This window comes from Eleutherodactylus coqui, chromosome 10 (assembly GCF_035609145.1).
Source record: "Eleutherodactylus coqui strain aEleCoq1 chromosome 10, aEleCoq1.hap1, whole genome shotgun sequence".
NCBI lineage: Eukaryota > Metazoa > Chordata > Amphibia > Anura > Eleutherodactylidae > Eleutherodactylus > Eleutherodactylus coqui.
The window spans coordinates 103,350,041-103,371,655 of NC_089846.1; the positions used below are offsets into that span (position 1 = coordinate 103,350,041).

General features: G+C 46.6%; 1 protein-coding gene and 1 long non-coding RNA gene across 2 annotated transcripts in view; both read right to left on the reverse strand.

The window, feature by feature from the left end:
• The window catches only part of LOC136580809 (ankyrin repeat and SOCS box protein 12-like), a 157,926-nt gene extending 137,242 nt beyond the window's left edge, over window positions 1–20,684 (reverse strand). The window contains exons 1-2 of the mRNA XM_066581666.1: window positions 19,843–20,684; window positions 15,922–16,115 (exon numbers count right to left, since the gene is read on the reverse strand). Of these exons, the coding sequence (XP_066437763.1) occupies window positions 15,922–16,115; window positions 19,843–20,470 (822 nt within the window). The 5' untranslated portion in view covers window positions 20,471–20,684. The remainder of the gene's footprint in view (window positions 1–15,921; window positions 16,116–19,842) is intronic.
• Window positions 2,360–10,045, reverse strand: LOC136580803 (uncharacterized). Its single transcript, XR_010787011.1, has 2 exons — window positions 9,674–10,045; window positions 2,360–2,692 (listed from the first exon to the last, which is right to left on the reverse strand). It is a non-coding gene; the product is annotated as an uncharacterized lncRNA (long non-coding RNA).
• Window positions 20,685–21,615: the final 931 nt, after the last annotated feature.

Genomic DNA, 21,615 nt, shown 5'->3' on the forward strand with positions numbered 1-21,615 from the left:
CCTATACTCTTGCTACAGAAATATTAGTGGGGTCTCCCTATACTTTTGCTACAGATTGTCACTGGGGTCCGCCGATACTCTTGGTACAGAAATGTTACTGGGGTCCGCCTATACTCTTGCTATAGAAATGTTACTGGGGTCCGCCTTACTCTTGCTACAGAAATGTTACAGGGGTCTGGAAAACTTTTGCTACAGAAATGTTACTGGGGTCCGCCTATATTCTGGCTACAGAACTGTTACTGGGGTCTCCCTATATATTTGCTACAGAAATGTTACTGGGGTCCGGCTATACTGTTGCTATGGAAATGTTACAGGGGTTCGCCTATACACTTGCTACAGAAATGTTAGTGGGGTCCGGCTATACTCTTGCTATAGAAATGTTACTGGGGTCCGCCTATACTATTGCTACAGAAATGTTACTGGGGTCCACCTATACACTTGCTACAGAAATGTTACTGAGGTCCGCCTATGCCATTTCTACTAAATGGTTTGAGGGGTTCGCCTATACTTTTACTACAGAAATGTTACTGGGGTTCCGCCTATACTCTTGCTACCGAAATATTACAGGGATCTGCCTATGCTTTTGCTACAGAAATGGTACTGGGGTCCGCCTATACTCTTGCTATAGAAATGTTACTGGGGTCCGCCTATATTCTTCCTGCAAAAATGTTACAGGGGTCTGCCTATACTTTTGCTACAGAAATGTTACAGGGGTCTCCCTATATTTTTGCTACAGAAATCTTACTGGGGTCCGCCTGTACTGCTGCTAAAGAAATGTTACTGGGGTCTGCCTATCACTTTGCTACAGAAATGTTGCTCGGGTCTGCATATACTTTTGCTACAGAAATGTCACTGGGGTCCGCCTATACTCTTCCTATAGAAAGGTTACTGGGGTCCACCTATACTCCTGCTGCAGGAATGTTACAGGGGTTTGCCTTAACTTTTGCTATAGAAATGTTACTGGGGTCCACCTATACTCTTGCTACAGAAATGTTACTGGGGTCCGCTTATGCTCTTGCTATAGAAATGTTACTGAGGTCCGTCTATGCATTTTTTACTGAATGGTTTGAGGGGTTCTCCTATACTTTTGCTACAGAAATGTTACTGGTGTCTGCCTATACTCTTGCTATAGAAATGCTACTGGGGTCCGCCTTACTCTTTCTACAGAAATGTTACAGGGGTCTGGCTAAACTTTTGCTACAGAAATGTTACTGGGGTCCGCCTATATTCTTGCAACAGAAATGGTACTGGGGTCTCCCTATACATTTGCTATAGAAATGTTACTGTGGTCCGCCTATACATTTGCTATAGAAATGTTACTGAGGTCCGCCTATGCAGTTTCTACTGAATGGTTTGTGGGGTTCGCGTATACTTTTGCTACAGAAATGTTACAGGCGTCCACCTATACTCTTGCTACAGCAATGTTACTGAAGTTCGTCTATGCAGTTTATACTGAATGGTTTGACGGGTTCGCCGGTAATTTTGCTACAGAAATGTTATCGGGGTCTCCCTATACTCTTGGTATAGAAATGTTACGGGGTCCGCCCATACTTTTGCTACAGAAATGTTACCGGGGTCTACCTATACTCTTGCTACAGAAATGTTACTGGGGTCCATCTATACTCTTGCTACAGAAGTGTTTCTGGCTTCAGCCTGTGCAGTTTCTACTGAATGGTTTGAGGTGTTCGCCCATACTTTTGCTACAGAAATGTTACCGGGGTCTACCTATACTTTTGCTACAGAAATGTTACCGGGGTCTACCTATACTCTTGCTACAGAAATGTTACTGGGGTCCGCCTATACTCTTGCTATAGAAATGTTACTGGGGTCCGCCTTACTCTTGCTACAGAAATGTTACAGGGGTCTGGCTATACTTTTGCTATAGAAATGTTACTGGGGTCCACCTATGCTTTTGCTACAGAAATGTTACAGGGGTCTGGCATGTTAAAACGCCCGTGTGACTGAGCCCTAAGACGTCCTAATTTTATTTCTAAGCGTGCAAAAAATAATGCTTTAGATAGAAGAATGACTGCACACAAGAGAGCGACCAAAACACCAAAAATTTCCAGTGACTCCAACACTGTGCAATGTTTTTACTAGACCTATTGAAAACAATGGGCAAGGCATTCCGTGGGAATGCCCAAAGATAGGAACTGCCGCAATTTTTTCCCGTATCGCGATGCAGATACGACATCAGAAACAATTCTCACGACGATGAACTGTGAGGTATCTGTTGCCCAGCAGATTGTCCCATGTAAATGCACCCTTAGATGTCCTAATTTAATTTCTAAACATGCAAAAAATAATGCTTTAGATAGAAGAATGACTGCACACAAGAGAGCGACCAACACACCAGAAATTTCCAGTGATTCCAACCTTTATTGAGAGAGTAACATATTCTGCGTGTGTATATATGTACAGCAGTGAATATCATTGAAAAGCCCCATTATTCCTGCTGTGAGGTTATTGATGTGGTGGAACCAATTCCTTTATTGTATATATTTCCAGGATGTATGTTCTCCAGTCCTCCTGCACTCAGACTCCCTTCCATCTGTTCCCAACTTTATGCTAGTCATACATTTATTCAGTTAGAAGGATGTAGAGGGTCGGATTGCTGAGAGTATGATGGCAGAATAAGACAATAAAGGGTTTGTTGTCTGTTACCATGGAGACACACCGTTCTGCACTGGAGCTGTTCAAGTTAGACAATAGGAAATTTGTGATACATTTTGCAAAGTTGTTTCATTTTTCATTTTATATATATTGGGGCAATAAAAATAATCTCATTGTGAAGGTGAACATAGACATCATTCCATTAGCTACATATGACAGAAATGTGTAACATAGGCCATACAGTAAGTATGGAGGAGACTCGGCAGCGAAACCGACTCCATACCCAGTTGACACTCACTCTCAACATAAATACAGTGGCTTTGACAACTGTGACATCCATGACATAATCAAGTGAGCTCTCGATTGCCCCATGGTCGTTCCCCTAACAAGCAATGGCAAGGTGCGGATGGGTTACCGTAGCAGTCCAGGGCCTAGTTCAGACAGACATACATGTTTTTCTTGTTTTCTTATGATTGTCATTGCTAACATAATTTCCATAGTCACCTACCTCTGTCAGTCACTACCACCATAGGACATGAGAATTGACCTCCATGTGTCAACTTTATGTTCCAGTACTCTTCCTCCAACCAGCTCAAATATCTGCTATATGTTTAACTACTAGACATTAATTTTGATTTTTAGCTTTCCAAGTTCTCTATTGTAGGACATATACCCCATTCTGGCCAGGTCACTTGCTTTATGGGCCTGATGGCCTGATGACCAGGCAAGAATGTTCCTAGAGATATTAGTGTCTCCGAGCTGTGGGAAGGACTTGGGAGGAGGGGGAAGAGTTCTGGTTCTTAGTAAGTAGACCCAGTTGTGTGTGCAGTTTTATTGGCAATGCTCCATAGGAAAAAAATTAAAATTAACTCCCTTTCAACAGCCATCTCTTTGAAGTATTTTTTTGCCTGTTATTCAATGTCTGACCCTTTGTAGGGGTATTCCCTTCTGGAACTTTCATTGCATATTCTGTGGCTATATGCAAATCTGATAGATGTAGGTCCCAGGTGGTCAGGACTTAGAAGTACAGCCAAGCAGGCTTCACTATGCTGTTTCCTATAGAAGTCAACAGGAGTTATGCAAACTGCGCAATACAGAAAGATCAGCTGTTTCAGTAACTCTGTTTGTACAACTTTGTAGCCATCAGACTTTCATGACATGTCCTGTGAATATGCCATGAAAGTGTTAACAAATAGAGATGAGCGAACGTACTCGTCCGAGCTTGATACTCGTTCGAGTATTAGCGTGTTCGAGATGCTCATTACTCGAGACGAGTACCACGCGATGTTCGAGTTACTTTCACTTTTATCTCTGAGATGTTAGCACGCTTTTCTGGCCAATAGAAAGACAGGGAAGGCATTACAACTTCCCCCTGCGACATTCAAGCCCTATACCACCCCCCTGCAGTGAGTGGCTGGCGAGATCAGGTGTCACCCGAGTATATAAATTGGCCCCTCCCGCGGCTCGCCACAGATGCATTCTGACATAGTTCAGGGAAAGTGCTGTCTTGCTGGAGTTGCTATAGGGAGAGTGTTAGGAGTTATTTTAAGCTTCAAGAACCCCAACGGTCCTTCTTAGGGCCACATCTAACCGTGTGCAGTAGTGTGGAGGCTGCTTTTTGCAGTGTTGCACTTTTTTTTTTTTTGTATATCAACCGTGCAGAGCATTGCGCCCTGCAGTAATTATACATAGTCCAGGGCCAGTAGTGGTGGTGAGGCAGGGACAGAAGACATATTTATTGAATATAGGCAGTGGGCCTTTCCAAAAACATTTGGGGAAAAAAATCTATTTGGGCTGCCTGTGACCGTCCTCAGTGTACTGGGTCTATGCTGGGGGTAGTTGTCCTAATTCATACGCAGCCAGCTAAGTGTTACAGCAGGCTTGTGCAAAATTATTTCCTGGCTCTGTGTTGGCTGTTACATCACCGCTGTATTCCAGTTCACAGTGCAACAGTTTGCAGTTATTTTACATACTCCAGGGCCAGTAGTGGTGACGCAGAGAGAGAAGACATATACAGTGTATATAGGCAGTGGGCCTTTCCAAAAACATTTGGGAAAAAAAATCTGTTTGGACTGCCTGTGACTGTCCTCAGTGTTCTGGGTCTGTGCTGGGGGTAGTTGTCCTAATTCATACGCAGTCAGCTAAGTGTTACAGCAGGCTTGCGCAAAATTATTTCCTGGCTCTGCTGTGCGTTCCGTAAGCGAAGTCAGCCTCCAACCACAGGCCAATAAGTGGCACATTTAATTACAGCGTTCTGTTTCTGCACTACTGGTAATACACCATGCTGAGGGGTAGGGGTAGGCCTAGAGGACGTGGACGCGGGCGAGGACGCGGAGGCCCAAGTCAGGGTGTGGGCACAGGCCGAGCCAGTGCGGTGGCCAGGGGTAGAGGCAGGGCCAGACCGAATAATCCTCCAACTGTTTCCCAAAGCGCCCCCTCGTGCCATGCCACCCTGCAGAGGTCATGGTGCTCTACGGTGTGGCAGTTTTTCACAGAGACGCCTGACGACCGACGAACAGTGGTGTGCAACCTTTGTCGCGCCAAGATCAGCTGGGGAGCTACCACCACCAGCATGCGCAGGCATATGATGGCCAAGCACCCCACAAGGTGGGACGAAGGCCATTCACCGCCTCCGGTTTGCACCACTGCCTCTCCCCCTGTGCCCCAACCTGCCACTGAGATCCAACCCCCCTCTGAGGACACAGACACTACCGTCTCCTGGCCTGCACCCACACCCTCACCTCCGCTGTCCTCGGCCCCATCCAGCAATGTCTCTCAGCGCAGCGTCCAGACGTCACTAGCGCCACTGTTTGAGTGCAAGCGCAAGTATGCCGCCACGCACCCGCACGCTCAAGCGTTAAACGTGCACATTGCCAAATTGATCAGTCTGGAGATGCTGCCGTATAGGCTTGTGGAAACGGAGGCTTTCAAAAGCATGATGGCGGCGGCGGCCCCGCGCTACTCGGTTCCCAGTCGCCACTACTTTTCCCGATGTGCCGTCCCAGCCCTGCACGACCACGTCTCCCGCAACATTGTACGCGCCCTCACCAACGCGGTTACTGCCAAGGTCCACTTAACAACGGACACGTGGACAAGCACAGGCAGGCAGGGCCACTATATCTCCCTGACGACACATTGGGTGAATTTAGTGGAGGCTGGGACCGAGTCAGAGCCTGGGACCACTCACGTCCTACCCACCCCCAGAATTGCGGGCCCCAGCTTGGTGCTGGTATCTGCGGCGGTGTATGCTTCCTCCACTAAACCACCCTCCTCCTCCTCCAACGCAACCTCTGTCTCGCAATCAAGATGTGTCAGCAGCAGCACGTCGCCAGCAGTCGCTGTCGCGCGACGTGGCAGCACAGCAGTGGGCAAGCGTCAGCAGGCCGTGCTGAAACTACTCAGCTTAGGAGAGAAGAGGCACACGGCCCACGAATTGCTGCAGGGTCTGACAGAGCAGACCGACCACTGGCTTGCGCCGCTGAGCCTCCAATCGGGCATGGTCGTGTGTGACAACGGCCGTAACCTGGTGGCGGCTCTGCAGCTCGGCAGCCTCACGCACGTGCCATGCCTGGCCCATGTCTTTAATTTGGTGGTTCAGCGCTTTCTGAAAAGCTACCCACACTTGTCAGACCTGCTCGGAAAGGTGCGCCGGGTCAGCGCACATTTCTGCAACTCCAAGACGGACGCTGCCACCCTGCGGACCCTGCAACATCGGTTTAATCTGCCAGTGCACTGACTGCTGTGCGACATGCCCACACGGTGGAACTCTACGCTCCACATGTTGGCCAGACTCTATGAGCAGCGTAGAGCTATAGTGGAATACCAACTCCAACATGGGCGGCGTAGTGGGAGTCAGCCTCCTCAATTCTTTACAGAAGAGTGGGCCTGGTTGACAGCCATCTGCCAGGTCCTTGGAAACTTTGAGGAGTCTACCCAGATGGTGAGCGGGGATGCTGCAATCATTAGCGTCACCATTCCTCTGCTATGCCTCTTGAGAAGTTCCCTGCAAAGCATAAAGGCAGACGCTTTGCACTCGGAAACTGAGGCGGGGGAAGACAGTATGTCGCTGGATAGTCAGAGCACCCTCATGTCTATATCTCAGCACGTTGAGGAGGGGGAGGAGCATGAGGAGGAGGGGGAAGAGACAGCTTGGCCCACTGCTGAGGGTACCCATGCTGCTTGCCTGTCATCCTTTCAGCGTGTATGGCCGGAGGAGGAGGAGGAGAATCCTGAAAGTGATCTTCCTAGTGAGGACAGCCATGTGTTGCGTACAGGTACCCTGGCACACATGGCTGACTTCATGTTAGGATGCCTTTCTCGTGACCCTCGCCTTACACGCATTCTGGCCACTACAGATTACTGGGTGTACACACTGCTCGACCCACGGTATAAGGAGAACCTTTCCACTCTCATACCCGAAGAGGAAAGGGGTTCGAGAGTGATGCTATACCACAGGACCCTGGCGGACAAACTGATGGTAAAATTCCCATCCGACAGCGCTAGTGGCAGAAGGCGCAGTTCCGAGGGCCAGGTAGCAGGGGAGGCACAGAGATCAGGCAGCATGTACAGCGCAGGCAGGGGAACATTCTCCAAGGCCTTTGCCAGCTTTATGGCTCCCCAGTCAAGACTGTGTCACCGCTCCCCAGTCAAGGCTGAGTTGGCGGGAGCACTGTAAAAGGATGGTGAGGGAGTACGTAGCCGATCGCACGACCGTCCTCGGTGACACCTCTGCCCCCTATAACTACTGGGTGTCGAAGCTGGACACGTGGCCTGAACTCGCGATGTATGCCCTGGAGGTGCTTGCTTGTCCTGCGGCTAGCGTCTTGTCAGAGAGGGTGTTTAGTGCGGCTGGGGGAATCATCACGGATAAGCGTACCCGCCTGTCAACCGACAGTGCCGACAGGCTTACACTCATCAAGATGAACAAAGCCTGGATTTCCCCAGACTTCTCTTCTTCACCAGTGGACAGCAGTGATACCTAAGCAATACGTAGGCTGCACCCGCGGATGGAAGCATCGTTCTCTATCACCATCAAAAACGGGGACATTTTTGCTTTATCAATCTGTGTATAATATTCCTCCTCCTCCTGCTCCTCCTCCTGAAACCTCACGTAATCACGCCGAACGGGCAATTCTTCTTAGGCCCACAAGGCTCAGTCATATAATTTTTCTAAACAATTTTTATACGTTTCAATGCTCATTAAAGCGTTGAAACTTGCACCTGAACCAATTTTTATTTTAACTGGGCTGCCTCCTGGCCTAGTTACCAATTAAGCCACATTAACCAAAGCGATTAATGGGTTTCACCTGCCCTCTTGGTTGGGCATGGGCAATTTTTCTGAGGTACATTAGTACTGTTGGTACACCAATTTTTTTGGGCCCTCGCCTACAGTGTAATCCAATAAATTTTTTGCCCACCTGCATTACAGCTGACGTTTCTTCAGCTGTGCTGGGCACTGCAATGGGATATATTTATGTACCGCCGGTGGGTTCCAGGGAGCCACCCATGCTGTCGGTCCACACGGAGTTGTAACTACATGTGTCCACTTCTAAAGAACCCCAGTCTGACTGGGGCATGCAGTGTGGGCCGAAGCCCACCTGCATTAAACATCACATTACCTCAGCTGTGATGGGCAATGCAATGGGATATATTTATGTACCGCCGGTGGGTTCCAGGGAGCCACCCATGCTGTCGGTCCACACGGAGTTGTAACTACATGTGTCCACTTCTAAAGAATCCCAGTTTGACTGGCTTCCTGGCACCCACCCATGCTGTCGGTCCACAGGGACTTCACAATAGGGAGTTGTACCTGCCTGTGTCTATGAATTAAAAAGCCCGGTCAGGTTGGGGCATGCAGTGTGGGCCGAAGCCCACCTGCATTTAATCTGACGTTAGCTCTGCTGTCCAGGGCACTGCAATGGGATACATTTATGTACAGCCGGTGGGTTCCAGGGAGCCACCCATGCTGTGGGTGCACACGGAATTCCCATTGCGGAGTTGTACCTGCCTGTGACTATTTATAAAAAACCGCGGTCTGACTAGGGCATGCAGACACCTTGACAGAATGAATAGTGTGTGGCACATAGCTTCCCCATTGCTATGCCCACGTGTGCAGCTCCTGATGGCGGTGGCACAGGATTATATTTCTCATGGCTTCTGTACAGCATTGTGGGCTATCACCCCGCCCCTTTTAAAGAGGGTCGTTGCCTAGCCGTGCCAACCCTCTGCAGTGTGTGCCTGCAGTTCCTCCTCATGGCAGACGCACTTATAAATAGACATGAGTGTGGCGTGGCATGAGGGCAGCTGAAGGCTGCGCAGGGACAATTTGGTGTGCGCTGTGGACACTGGGTCGTGCGGGGGGGGGGGGGGGGGTTGGGCAGCATGTAACCCAGGAGAAGTGGCAGCGGAGTGTCATGCAGGCAGTGATTGTGCTTTGTTGGAGGTAGTGTGGTGCTTAGCTAAGGTATGCATTGCTAATGAGGGCTTTTCAGAAGTAAAAGTTGTTGGGAGGGGGGGGGCACTCTTGCCGCTATTGTGGCTTAATAGTGGGACCTGGGAACTTGAGATGCAGCCCAACATGTAGCCCCTCGCCTGCCCTATCCGTTGCTGTGTCGTTCCCATCACTTTCTTGAATTGCCCAGATTTTCACAAATAGAAACCTTAGCGAGCATCGGCGATATACAAAAATGCTCGGGTCGCCCATTGACTTCAATGGGATTCATTACTCGAAACGAACCCTCGAGCATCGCGATAATTTCGTCCCGAGTAACGAGCACCCGAGCATTTTGGTGCTCGCTCATCTCTATTAACAAACCTTGCAACATGTCTAGGCTGTCAACGACTCTAAATAATACACTTGTTCATGTTCTCTAGCTAGGAGTCTTGGTGCGCCCCTTTATTTAGGTGGTGATTGCTGACAAGCATTGTAGCTTTGTGTGATCTTATTGTCATCAGTCCACAATAAATGCAGGATTAGATAAGAAGGTAAAGGCAGTATTATAGGATGTGCACAGTAAGTTAGGGATTCTTTGGCTTGTCTTCATCATCATCTTCCTCTTACCATGAGCAGTCACTCTAGGTCCACTCAGCTGCTCTTTGTAGTAGGGTTCTCCAACGTTCTCCTAGTAAACAAATCTAAGGAACAAAGCAGACATTTATTAAGTTGATACCAGCTGGTAGGGTGAATGCAGATGGGCGGAATTTTCTCCCATGCACGCTTCCATAGAATTGCATGTGTGCACGCAATCCTATGCAGGCAGCCGCTGTTTGACCGCGTAATAACTCGTACGGTAAACAAATCGCGGAGGCCCGCACAGAAATGTCACTGGTGATGCTCCGGCACATAGAAGAGCAGAGACAAGATGCCAGGAGGAGGTGAGCTGCCCGTCAGTGCAGGGGCACAGGGAGAATCTCTCTGCGAGAATTCTCGCAGCGGGATCCAATCCGGCCCTCTGCATTGACCCGTAAGAGGGAAATGGTACAACTACCCCGTTTCCCTGAAAATAAGGTCTGCCCCAAAAAAGAAAACCCTAGCATGATTTTTAAATAGTGTCCAGGTAGCTATACATGTAAAAAAGAAATATTTTGGAGCAAAAATTAATATAAGATCCTGTCTTATTTTGGGGGAAATGGGGTAGTACTACTAGATATATTGACAGACAAAGATGTGAAGTGAGAAGAAACATGACATCTTATGTTAATGATAATCTCTTATTGTATCTCAGACTAGATTTACACCATGTTTGCATCATGCATGCAGACATTCTGGTATAAATATCTAACATACCTAGTAGCTATCCATAGCCAAACACATGTCATAAGAGTGACTTTTAGTGTACATTTGGCTGGTATTCTTCGGTGTCGCTTTCTCTAAACTGTATTTAAAATCTATGCTATGGAGTATAAGAGTATACGAAAAAAAATGTGTTCTATGTTTTTTTCAATGGGAATCAATGGCAAATGTATAGAACTATACAGCCGTAACATTGTATGCCTTAGGCTTCATTCACACAGGTGCGATGATTTTTGGCTGGCTGTGCCACAGAGCGCGGCCGAAAATCACGTGAACGAGAGGTAGCCGTGACCGAGTAATAGGTGCATCTCCCGTTTATGCATCTGTTCAGACGGTGCAGAAGGAGACGGGAAACGTATAGAGGCAGAAATACATGGACATCGGCTACATCTGATTCAGCAGATGATTCAGGTGCCTCATTGGCCTCTGATGTACGTCGTAATAACTCCTCTTTTTTAGGCTTTTGTCCTCCAGTGACAGGGAGGATTGTGTCACTACTAGGGATGAGCGAGCATACTCGGAAAAGCACTAATTGCTCGAGTAATGTGCTTTATCCGAGTATCGCAGTGCTCGTCCCTGAAGATTCGGGTGCCGGCACGGAGTGGGGAGCTGCAGGGGAGAGCGGGGAGGAACGGAGGGGAGATCTTTCTCTCCCTCTCTCCCGCCCGCTCTCCCCTGCTCCCCGCTGCGACTCACCTGTCAGCCGCAGCGGCACCCGAATCTTCAGGGACGAGCACTGCGATACTCGGATAAAGCACATTATTCGAGCGAGTAGTGCTTTTCTGAGTATGCTCGCTCATCCCTAGTAACTACCAAGAGATACCAGAGGAGGCGGGGAGGCCTCAGGCATAACCGGAGCAAGAAGAAAGGAAGATCAGTGTCCCGAGGGAGAGGGAGGATGACTTATCAGTAATTAATATCTCCTCCAAGGAGTTATTGACACACGAGATTGAGGTACTGTCTAAGGGACTCTCGTACTGTTTGGTTCCCTCCATGGATTGGTTTCGTGTTGATTTGGACTGTAGAAAAGTATTTCGCAATGTTCGTCTTAAGGCCTATTTTTCTGATAGTTCCCCCACAGGTGGTCAGGTTGCGCAGTCCAAGCCCCGTGAGGGTTTTACCTCGAGGGGAGTTGGACTGCGCAACAAGAGCACGTTTGTCCCTCCAGTGGTTGATCACTCGATTGATGTTTTTGAAAACATGATATGACAAGATATTGAGAGGCTAAGAAATTCTGAGAGATACAGAGTTCAGAGATACAATCTGAGTAAACAGGAGCGTAAGACATTGAAGTTGCTCAGTACCGACACCTCTATAACTGTAAGACCGGCGGATAAAGGGGGAGCGGTGGTTGTGCAGGATACGATCAAATATGTGGCTGAGCTGGAGAGACAGCTCTCGGATTCAGATACATATGAGTTACTTCCACGGGATCCAACAGATACGTATCGTAGGGATCTGTTGCTCCTCCTTGATGATGCTCAACTGAATGATACCATTGATAAGGGACGGTATGATTTTTTGGCGATTAGGTTTACAATCACTCCGGTCCTTTATTCTCTTCCTAAGGTCCATAAGAGCTTGGTCGATCCTCCTGGACGACCAATAGTTTTGGGAAGGGGGTCACTATTTAGTAACCCCTCACGTTTCTTGGATGTTGTCCTTAGGGATTTTGTGGTTAATTCGAGATCTTATTTAAGAGACACCTCTGATTTTCTGATGAAGATTAAGAAGTTGAAGGTGGCCCCATCCTCCATTCTTGGGTCCTTCAACGTGGTGTCTCTTTACACAAACATTGAGCAACAACTTGGTTTAGAGGCGGTCATGAAGAAGCTATTGAGCTCTGATATGCCCACTGATTGTATTAACTTCATTATAACGCTGTTGGATGATGTTTTATCAAAAAACTATTTCATCTTTGATAACAAATATTATCGTCAAAAGAGGGGTACCGCCATGGGGTCCCATGTGGCCCCCACATATGCGAACTTGTATATGGCGGATGTGGAAAAGTCGTCTATTTATACCTCCCCGGCCTGGACCTTTGTCTAGGTCTGGTGGAGGTATATAGACGACATTTTCTTTATTTGGACGGGCACAGAGCGTGAGCTAAAAACCTTTCAGGTTGAGTTGAATGGTATTCACCCATTGTTGAAATTTACGTTACGTCCTCTATTCACCAACTTCAATTTTTGGATGTGCTAGTTCTAAAACAAGGGGAGGAACTCTGCACTGATCTTTTTATCAAGTCTACGGATCGCAATACGTTGTAACGATTTGACAGTTTTCATCCCTCAGGAATGCTCAGATCACTCCCCTGGAGTCAAGTCCTGAGGATTCGTCGTATTGTGGATGACAGGTACCTGGATGAGCGTTTAACACAAATGTGTTGTAAGTTTAGAGCTAGAGGCTATCCAGAGGATCTGGTCACAGATTTGAGTGTCAAAGCAAAACAGAAAGATCGTGCCTCTCTGTTCGAGAGGAGTACCAATACTGATCAAGCATGTAGGCTCCCATTTGTGAGTACGTATTGTCCTGCCAGCGGTAAAATTGCACATATTGTTCGGAAGCACTGGCCACTACTGAAATGTTGTCACCCTGGAGTAGCAGAATTTGATTCCCCCCCCCCCCCCCCTTATGGCCTATAGAAGGGGTTTGAATTTTAGAGATAAATTGGTTCATTCGAATATTAACTCCTCCGGTAAGGCCAAGATAGAGGGTAAGGCTGGTAATTTCCCGTGCCTCTCATGTGCAAGCTGCAACAACCTGCAGAAGGGCTCCTTTTTTGCACATCCATATACAGGTAAACGTTATTACATCAGACATCACTATACCTGTCTTTTATCATTTGTCGTGTATCTAATTACGTTCCCCTGTGGGTATTTATATGTTGGTGAGACCATTAATTCGTTAAGGATAGAATCAGCAAACACAAGAGCACGATTAGAACACGCAAATTGGATGCTCCTGTAGCTAAACACTTCTGCGACACTAACCATTCAATCAGTCAGTTGAGATATCGCATCATCGACCATTTACCACGAAACAACAGGGGTGGCGATAGAGAGGAACGGCTTAGATGGCTGGAGTTGAGGTGGATTTTCGAGTTAAATACGCTTCAACCCAATGGCCTCAATATAGAGTATAATGCGCTGCCTTTTGTATAATTGGTTTTCTGCGGGTAGTACATACAGTTTATTGTTGCTTTTCCCATTTCCTTGTCATGATTTATGTCTTGTTATATATGTTTTTACATTGATTGTGTTTTTGTTTCTTTCCATGTGTCGTTTGGAGGTACACTTAGCCATGGTCCGGAGACTATTCGTTTTTTTGCGTTTTTTGCATGTTTTTTTTTTTATGTGTTTACATTTATTTTTGGTTTAAATAAAGTTTATTTGATTTGGTATATTTGATTATTGTTTTCTTTGGGGGTGTTCTCCTTTATTATGTTTCGGGTGGGACTGGTGATGCAATCCGGTTAATAATGGTTTTATCAGGCACAATCTCCACCATGGATTATGGACAAACTTTATTATGCTGTGTTGCCCATTCATTGTGGGACAAATACACACAGCAATGTGGGTCTGGATATATGCACAGCAATGCTTTCTGTGCGGTTTCACTATAATAAGGTATGCCCATATCTCATCATAGTATTATATGCAGCCCGTTCTGGTTGCTAGGTAGCGCTAGACGCTGAGGGCGGAATCTGGACGCGCTATATGACTGGGTTACACGTCTTTGGCACGCATGATGATGCCGGACGCACACCCATGACGCGCAAGATGACGCCGATCCGTGCCTCTCTCTGATTGGCCACGAGATAGCTGCGCATGCGCAGTACAGCTTGGAGACGGTTTGCCCACAGTTACTGTGTGGGCATTTTGCTTTGTGGACATGCGCGGTATATCGGGTAGGACGCTGATGTTACAGGCGGGAAGCATGGCTGAAGGTACCTCCGGATAGACACAGGTGAGTGCTGTTGTTTTTAATTTTTGAGTATATATATATGTATGTTCAGCTCCTGGTGTAATAGCTTGACATACTGACCTTGGCCGAAACGTCGCTGTTAAAAGATGCCAGTTTTTTATTTAATAAAAGTGGGGAGGTTATTTTAACCCAACTTTCTCGTGCTTTGTGGATGAAGGATCCCATTTACTTGCTGCCTCTCCCTGTGGATGACTTTGCCTTGGATAAGTGGATCCCTGGTGTCCGGGTCCGGATTGGGGCTTGCAAGGCGAGTACTCATATAGAAGTGCACTATCAATTGCGTGGTGATGCTGTGATTTGTGTGTTATATCACACGGCACAGGGGTGACGTGTATACGCTGCACCCGGAATTCTGTCGGGCAGAGGGAGAGAGTTTAGCTCTGCTAAACTCCCTCCCTTTCTACGCCCCTTACTCACTCCTAGCAATGGTGGGGGTGGGACTGGGCGGGAGATGCCCCATCTCTGCCCCTTGCCACCTGCCAGCAATGGGAGGGGGCAGGGTACTACTCACCTGCCCCGTCCCACCCCTCCCTTTGCCCACAGCTGGCAAGGGGCAAAGAGGAGGAGGGAGTTTAACAGAGCCACTGCTAAACTCCCTCTCACCTCCCTTTTTCCAGGCAGCTCCCATAGGCTCCCACAGGAGTCTATTGGACCGGTGTATTCCCGCCAGGAAAGATAGGTCCTGAACTATGCGCTATGTTGGCTGTTTTTATGCACCAGCAAAATGGCAATCTGAACTGAGGCAATGGAAGCCAATGCCTCAGATGGGTGACATATATCAGCCAGGCTGTGAAAACACAGCCAATATACGCCTGTGTGAATTTAGCCTTACTGTTATTAAATGTGCAGGGTTCATTAGTGAATATATCAAAGCATACACTATACAACTGTATCAAAAGACACCAAAGATGTGCCATAAACGTCGGATAGGTGGGATTTCCACTTATGGGACCCTCACCTACTGGGAGTACAGAGACCCCTGACACCTGTTCAGCGGGGTCAGAGAGCCTCCATATTCAGGCAGGGATAGAACTGGAGAGGACTGCCTAATCCTGAAGATACGGCATAAATGTATTTAGTGGTAAAACCCCCTTGATCCAGTGGTAACTGAGAGAACCTCTAGGAATATCCAGTGACTAACCATGCCTAAAATAAAAGCTTCACATTAATAACTACCGCAGGAAATAGGCCATAATATCGTGCCAGTTTCTCTGGGCTATACGGCATATTGTGGTACTCTAAGTATTCCACCAGCTGATCAGGGATTTCTAGCTTTTTCATTTTGCCTGATAGGTGAGAGTCACACTTTTATGACCTTCACCTCATGAGAGTACAGAGCCCCCTGAAACCCGTTCTGTGGGGTCAGACAGCCCCCATATTCAGACAGAGATAAAAGTGGAGAGGGCTGCCTAATCCTGAACATACGGCATAAATGTATTTGCTGGTAAAACCCCCTCGATCCAGAGGTAACTGAGAGAACCTCTAGGAATATCCAGTGACTAAATTGCCTAAAATTAAAGCTTTACATCGGCACGTAGATAACCATCTCGCTCATAACATCTTGGCAGCTTCTTTATGTCATCAAACTCATTGTGGTACTGTAAGTATTCCATCAGCTCATTAGGGATTTCTAGCTGATGGATGAGGCGAAGCTTCCCCACTTGTTTTAGCCGCCTTCTTATAGCAATACGACACTGAGACTTCAGGGATCTCGGATGAGCTGTACAGAAGATAAGACCAGAGTACAGGATGACATTGTAGTCTGACACTACTGTACAGTACAGCGATCTATACAGGAAGAAAGTATATTAGAATTAGTCCAAAGAAGGAAAGATGTGCTCAAAGTAAGTTAATTACAGCAGGGGCGTAAGTTAAAGACTCTGGGGCCCTGGTGCAAGAGCTCAGCTCACCAGCCAACTTCCCCCACCCCCCTCTGCCTTACACACACACCTGTACCTCTACCTGTACCCAGATCTAAATTGTGATGCATGCAGCTGCAAAACAAATTTACCTACATGATCTAGCCCCTTGGCATTGGCTTTCCAAACACGACGCATTTCCTGGACTACTTGAAAATCAGTTTGCAGTCCCTTAGACTGCATTCATAATTTTTGTTGCATTTTCAAATCACAGTTAAAAAACACATCCCAAAACTGCATATCGGATTCAAAAACCACATGTGCCTTTAATACACTGCATACACTATTAAAAACTGCATGTGGATTTAAACAATACATTCGACTTTTTAAAACTGCATGCAGGTTTCTGATGCATTTTTGAATTGTGTGTAAAGTATTCAGTCATATACAGTAAATAACCAGCTTATACCATCATGCTCCATATCACTATATACAGGACTAGCTGATATATCCGGCTTTGCCCCAATTAATTTGATACAGGTGTTTACGTGTTGTGCACATGGAAAATTTTATGAAGTAAAGGTTACCTTAGAAGAACAGAGGAATAAAGTATGTATACACAGAAAGGGAGCATTAGATTCTTCTCAGTCTGCATGTACTGATGTCCCTCTGCAGAATATGCCAGTCCCCCCCCCCCAGTGTCCACTATTATGACCTAAAGAAGGCCCGCGCCAAATTTCACGCTTGTACGACACTGCAAAGTTAAATCATACAGGGGTGCACTTACTTTTGCATTTAGCATTGAATAATCGAGTTGTGACCCCTTTACTTTATCTATTTAGGACCTTACTTTTCCTATTTAGGACCTAAAGAATGCTTGTGCCAAATTTCACACTTGTACAACACCGGGAAGTTACATTACATGGGAGTGCACTCTCTTTTGCAATTAGCATTGAATTTTCAAGTTGTGACCCCTTTACTTTTCCAATTTAGGACCTGAAGAATGCTCGTGCCAAATTTCATGTTTGTATGACATAGAGAAGTTAGAGACTTAGATTAGGTACATTACACAGGGGTGCCAATACGTTTGCACTTAGCACTGAATAATTGAGTTGTGCCTCTTTAACTTTACCTATTTAGGATGTAAAGAATGCTTGTGCTAATTTCAAGCTTATACAACACCGGGAAGTTACATTACATAGGAGTGCCAATACTTTTGCACTTAGCATTAAATGATCAAGTTGTGACCCCTTTACTTTTCCTATTTAGGACATAAAGAATGTTCGTGCCAAAGTTCATGCTTGTACGACATGAGAAGTTAGAGAATTAACCCCTTCACGACCAATGATGTACTGGTACGTCATGGTGTGTCGGGGTATGTATGAAGAGAGGCTGCGTAGCAACCTATCTTCATTCAGTGCGGGCGTCAGCTGTTTATAACAGCTGACACCTGCGGGCAATAGCCGCGAGCGGCCGATTGCGGCTATTAACCATTTAAATGCCGCTGTCAATTGACAGCGGCATTTAAATCCTGCACAGCCCCCCCCCCCCCCCCCCCCCCGCGGTGAGATCAGGGAAGCCGTGCAGGTGTCGTGGCAGCCGGGGGCCTAATGAAAGGCCCCAGGGCTGCCTTAACAGACTGCCTATCAAGCCATCCCCGTGGGGTGGCTCGATAGACTGCCTGTCAAAAAGCAGTATGAAGTAATAATAATGCTATAGCATTACGTCATACTGCAGGAGTGATCAAAGCATCGCATATTAAAGTCCCCCAGGGGGACTTCAAAGTAATGTAAAAAAAAAATCAATAAAGTTTTTTTAAATTGAAAAAAAAAAAAGTTGCAAAAGTTTAAATCACCCCCCTTTTGCCATATCTATTATTAAAAAATGTAAATAATAAATTAAAAATATGTATTTTGTATCACCGCGTCCGTAAAAGTCCAAACTATCAAAGCAGCACATTATTTTTCCCGCAAGGTGAACAACGTCCGAAAAAAAAAAAAAGCATTACTTACGTTTTTAGATGATCTGCGGCGCTCCTGCAGGCTGTCACTCCCTCCTAATCCACGGCAGACAAGCTTTCTCTATGAAAGGCTTTAAATCCCTGCCTCCAGAAAGACACGTGCCTTCAGCCAATCACAGCCAATGACAATGATGTCATTGAATGGCTGTGATTGGCTGTGTTTCTGGAGGCGGGGATTTCAAGGCTTGAAATCCCCGCCTCCAGAAACACAGCCAATCACAGCCATTCAATGACATCATTGTCATTGGCTGTGATTGGCTGAAGGCACGTGTGCTTCTGGAGGCAGGGATTTAAAGTCTTTCGTGGAGAAAGCAATACTCTGCCGTGGACCAGGAGGGAGCGACAGCCTGCAGGAGCGCCGCAGATCATCTAAAAACGTAAGTAATGCTTTTTATTCTTTGCTCCACTGTATTACCGGCGTATAAGGTGACAGTTGGGGGGTCGTCTTATACGCCCCGTCGCCTTATACGCCGGTATATATTTTTAGTGTAACACATTTCTGGATGAATTGCAGGAAAGGGGTTATATATTTAACCCCTTTCCGACCATTCATCCTGCGATCGCCGGCAGCCCATTGCATTCAGTGGAGTCGGCTGTATTGCCGGTTCCATTGAATTCAATGGGCAAACATCGTTCTTCTCTGCTACAGCTGTTACAGCTGTGCCAGAGAAGAAGGATTTGTCTTCTATATGTTCTCAATGGGGTCAGCGCTGCTGCCGCTGGCCCCATTGAGTGCATATAGAATGCATCCATAGCGAACCGCGGGAGGGGCCGACTTTTATGTTCGGGTGACACCTTATCTCCCCAGCCACTCACAGCAGGGGGGTGGTATAGGGCTTAAACGTTGCAGGGGGAAGTTGTAATGCCTTCCCTGTCTTTATATTGGCCAAAAAAAAGCGCTAACGTCTCAGGGAAGAAAGTTTAAGTAACCCGGACACCGCATGGTGTTCGTTACGGATAACGAACATACCGAACACCCTAATATTCGCACGAATATCAAGCTCGGAAGAACACGTTCGCTCATCTCTATTTGTACGACATTGGGAAGTTAGATAATTAGTGCTAAGTCAGTCTATCAGTCAGTCAGAGAGGGCTTTCACCTTTATTTCTAAAGATGTATAACTTATACCAGCTGCACATGTATAGTTATATACAGAAGATGCTCAGGTTATAAATAGATGTGAACTCTCTCCCCATGACAAAATTCTTACCCATTTGTGTTATTTAGTCTTCTTGTGGATTAAAAATAACCAAAGCAGTTGTCAGGGCAAGAACTCCAGACCCCACACAGAAGAGCAATTTGGGCAGCTCTCCATAGTATATTAAAGAATGCCCCGGCATTATCTATTACCTGAAGCTTATAGAATCATATTTGACTGCAGTCACTGAACTCATTGTGCATTTATCAACCTGGTAGGTTGCTGTTAGCTATATAGTGCCATTAAGGGACCAAGTGTGCCTGTCTTCTCAGTGAAGAGAGAGGAATAAGCAGTCAGACAACTCTGGCAACGGTCTATCTCAGATTTCACATACAATATCCTCTATTGAGAAGAAACAGATGCCATTACCCTTTTCTCTGTCCAGAAGTCTTGTGCCATCATTATTAACTTCGAGAAGAGCTTTCTGTATATTAGGTAAATACATATTAGCACCAAACTGGATGAGAAGTTCCACAAATGGGGCTTCATAGTTCTTTTCAAGACATATCCCTAGTACTGATGTATCATCTGGAGTACCGGCTACTAAATCATAGTGGAAACACTTATAATCAGAGTCAGCCCCATAAAGAAGTAACATTCTAAAGAATTCAAAATCTCCATGGTTTGCTGCAATGTACAAGGGTTTAGATGATTTCAGACCGTCATAAGAAACTGCATTTGCTCCATACTCCAACAGCAGCTGGAGGAGTCTGGCATTCCCTCGATCATAAATTATGTCTATCACACGGTACCTATCAAGCAGAATCCTTGGGTTGGCTCCAGCTTTTAACAATTCTTCAATACATCCAATATATTTGTTATCCATAGCAACTTTAAGACATCGCCTTAGCACGTTCCCACTGGTTTTCCTGATAAGTTTCTTGGCTTCATTCTTGGACAGTAACGCACTTAGTTCTTCTACCCTATAAGCCCGTATAGCTGTGCAGGCTTTACGATGCAGCGTTAACTCCTTTATAGGGCTAAGAAAGCCTGCCATGATGACACTTTGTATCGAGGCAGAATGTCTGTGACCGTATATGTACAATACAAAGTAATGGGTTACATATCTCTGCGCTCCTCAGATGAAAGCAAAGTCTCCTTCATTTCAGAGTCTGAACAGGTTAATAAAGTCTCTTCCCAGCAATCCGCCGAGTCATTTCCCGAAGGTTGATCCTGCGCCGACTGATTCTTCATGCTGAAGGGACCTTGGATGACATCACAGCCACGTGACGGACAGGAGGCAATGGGCTGGGCAGAAGCAGAGCGCAGTTGTAGAAGCAGCTGCTGTTTATGTAGATGACGCTTGTTTGGAATGAAATTCATAAAATATCTGGAATATTTCTTTTTGGTCTTGGTAGGTCGGACGTGCTAAGGAGGGAAAGTCATGTGAAGGGAACTGCAGCCATCCTACATCTCATTCAATATAACACTTCATTCTTATCTTACAAGGTCATATTATATTTATCACATACATCAGTTCTGCTAATTTCATACACCATTATTAGAGATGAGCGAGCACCAAAATGCTCGAGTGCTCGTTACTCGAGTCGAACTTTTCACGATGCTTGAGGGTTCGTTTCGAGTAACGAACCCGATTGAAGTCAATGGGCGACCCGAGCATTTTTGTATATCGCCGATGCTCGCTAAGGTTTTCATTTGTGAAAATCTGGGAAATTCAAGAAAGTGATGGGAACGACACAGAAACGGATAGGGCAGGCGAGGGGCTACATGTTGGGCTGCATCTCAAGTTCCCAGGTCCCACTAGTAAGCCACAACAGCGGCAAGAGTGCCCCCCCCCCTCCCAACAATTTTTACTTCTGAAAAACCCTCATTAGCAAGGCATACCTTAGCTAAGCACCACACTACCCCCAACAAAGCACAATCACTGCCTGCATGACACTCCGCTGCCACTTCTCCTGGGTTACATGCTGCCCAACACCCCCCGCGCGCGCGCACGACCCAGTGTCCACAGCGCACACCAAAGTGTCCCTGCGCAGCCTTCAGCTGCCCTCATGCCACATGCTGGCCTCATAGCCACACCACCCTCATGTCTATTTGTAAGTGCGTCTGCCATGAGGAGGAACAGGAGGCGCACACTGCAGAGGGTTGGCAGGGCCAGGCAGTGACCCTCTTTAAAAGGGG